This window comes from Mesitornis unicolor, unplaced genomic scaffold, assembly GCF_000695765.1.
Source record: "Mesitornis unicolor isolate BGI_N332 unplaced genomic scaffold, ASM69576v1 scaffold29220, whole genome shotgun sequence".
Lineage (NCBI taxonomy): Eukaryota > Metazoa > Chordata > Aves > Mesitornithiformes > Mesitornithidae > Mesitornis > Mesitornis unicolor.
In genome coordinates, this window is record NW_010158057.1 from 12,966 (window position 1) to 14,223 (window position 1,258).

The window sequence follows — 1,258 nt, forward strand, 5'->3', positions numbered from 1 at the left end:
ATTGAATTGGGGGGTTACAGTGGGAGCTGGTTGAGTATTAGGCAAAGGTGGCATTCCAGGTGATGTGTTTCATTATCACACAGCAAAAGCTGGCCTGTGTTTCATTTAACGAGGACCGCGCAGCCAGTAGTCAGTGCATCATTCTGCTTTTCAGCTAGGATAATTAAGCAAGCCATGTTTTGTAAGAGAAAATGCTATTTTCATAACTGCAAAACTGCTTCAGAATAAATACACGAAGTTGAAGAAGACATTGCATGTCACAAGCTGCAAGGGCTGCTAATCGCTGCTCGGGCAAGTTCAGTTCATGATGGAAACTGTGCTTTCAGGCTGGCCTCCAAATATCTGGGAGAAGAACTCAAAAGCCAGGCGGACATGGATGGGGACGAAGACGTACGCTGTGTACACCACCATAGCGAAAACAGTCACAGTGACGGTGTGGAACATGGACCGCTCCCAGGGCTCCAGCACGTAGCTGCAGGTGACCAGTAAGTACTGGTAGTACAGCCAACAGATATAGTCCTTCACACGCTTAATATCCATCTTCAGCTTGCAGTGATTTTGAGAAGATGACCTGTAACGATAGAGAAGTCTGGATTACAGCTGCAGTGGAAAGACCTGGAGCTAAAAAAATGATGCAGTGACCATCATTTCAGGTTTGACACCACATGCAATCATTACATAAAATACAGTTCAAACACAATGCATCAGTGCCATCACCAGCCCCTTCTGCCCTGGAGCAGAGGAAAACAACCTTTAGCTCAAGCAACTGCTGCTTACTGAAGCCATATCAGTTGGGCATTTGCAATTCCTACATTCTGATAATGAGTGTGTTTCGCTATTCATTCTGCAGTAGGAATTAAATTTGCATTAGCACACAAAGGCACAAGGTTCACATGGAAGTCAGGGAGATACACATTTAAAAGGGAAGGCTTTGGGCCAGCTTCCATAAATGCGGATAGCAGACTCGTTTGCTCTGGAATAAAGATGAGATTAAAAGAACTGCTCTGTAAAAACTCCTCTGCTTACTTCTGATAATAATTTCTATTATTCTGCAATTGGTTGGAGTATAGAAAAGACCCGCTATGAAAGGGAGGGAAAAAATCTCAAATAGCATAAGTAGTTTTTTCAGTTCATTCCAAAGAAATAAGATACATTACAGATTAAAAGAGATTTAACAGAAGTTACAAGTCTAGGAAAGATTTTCCTTTCAGGTAATACTGTTGTGCATTCATTGTTCCTATCTCCAGACAGAAAAGGG

At 42.4% G+C, this 1,258-nt stretch overlaps 1 protein-coding gene across 1 annotated transcript; it reads right to left on the reverse strand.

The window, feature by feature from the left end:
• Positions 1–297: 297 nt before the first annotated feature.
• LOC104539003 (serine palmitoyltransferase small subunit B-like) lies at positions 298–558 on the reverse strand. The gene has a single exon (XM_010182414.1). The coding sequence runs from the start codon at positions 538–540 to the stop codon at positions 298–300; it is 243 nt and encodes an 80-aa protein (XP_010180716.1). The 5' UTR covers positions 541–558.
• Between the last annotated feature and the right edge of the window lie 700 nt (positions 559–1,258).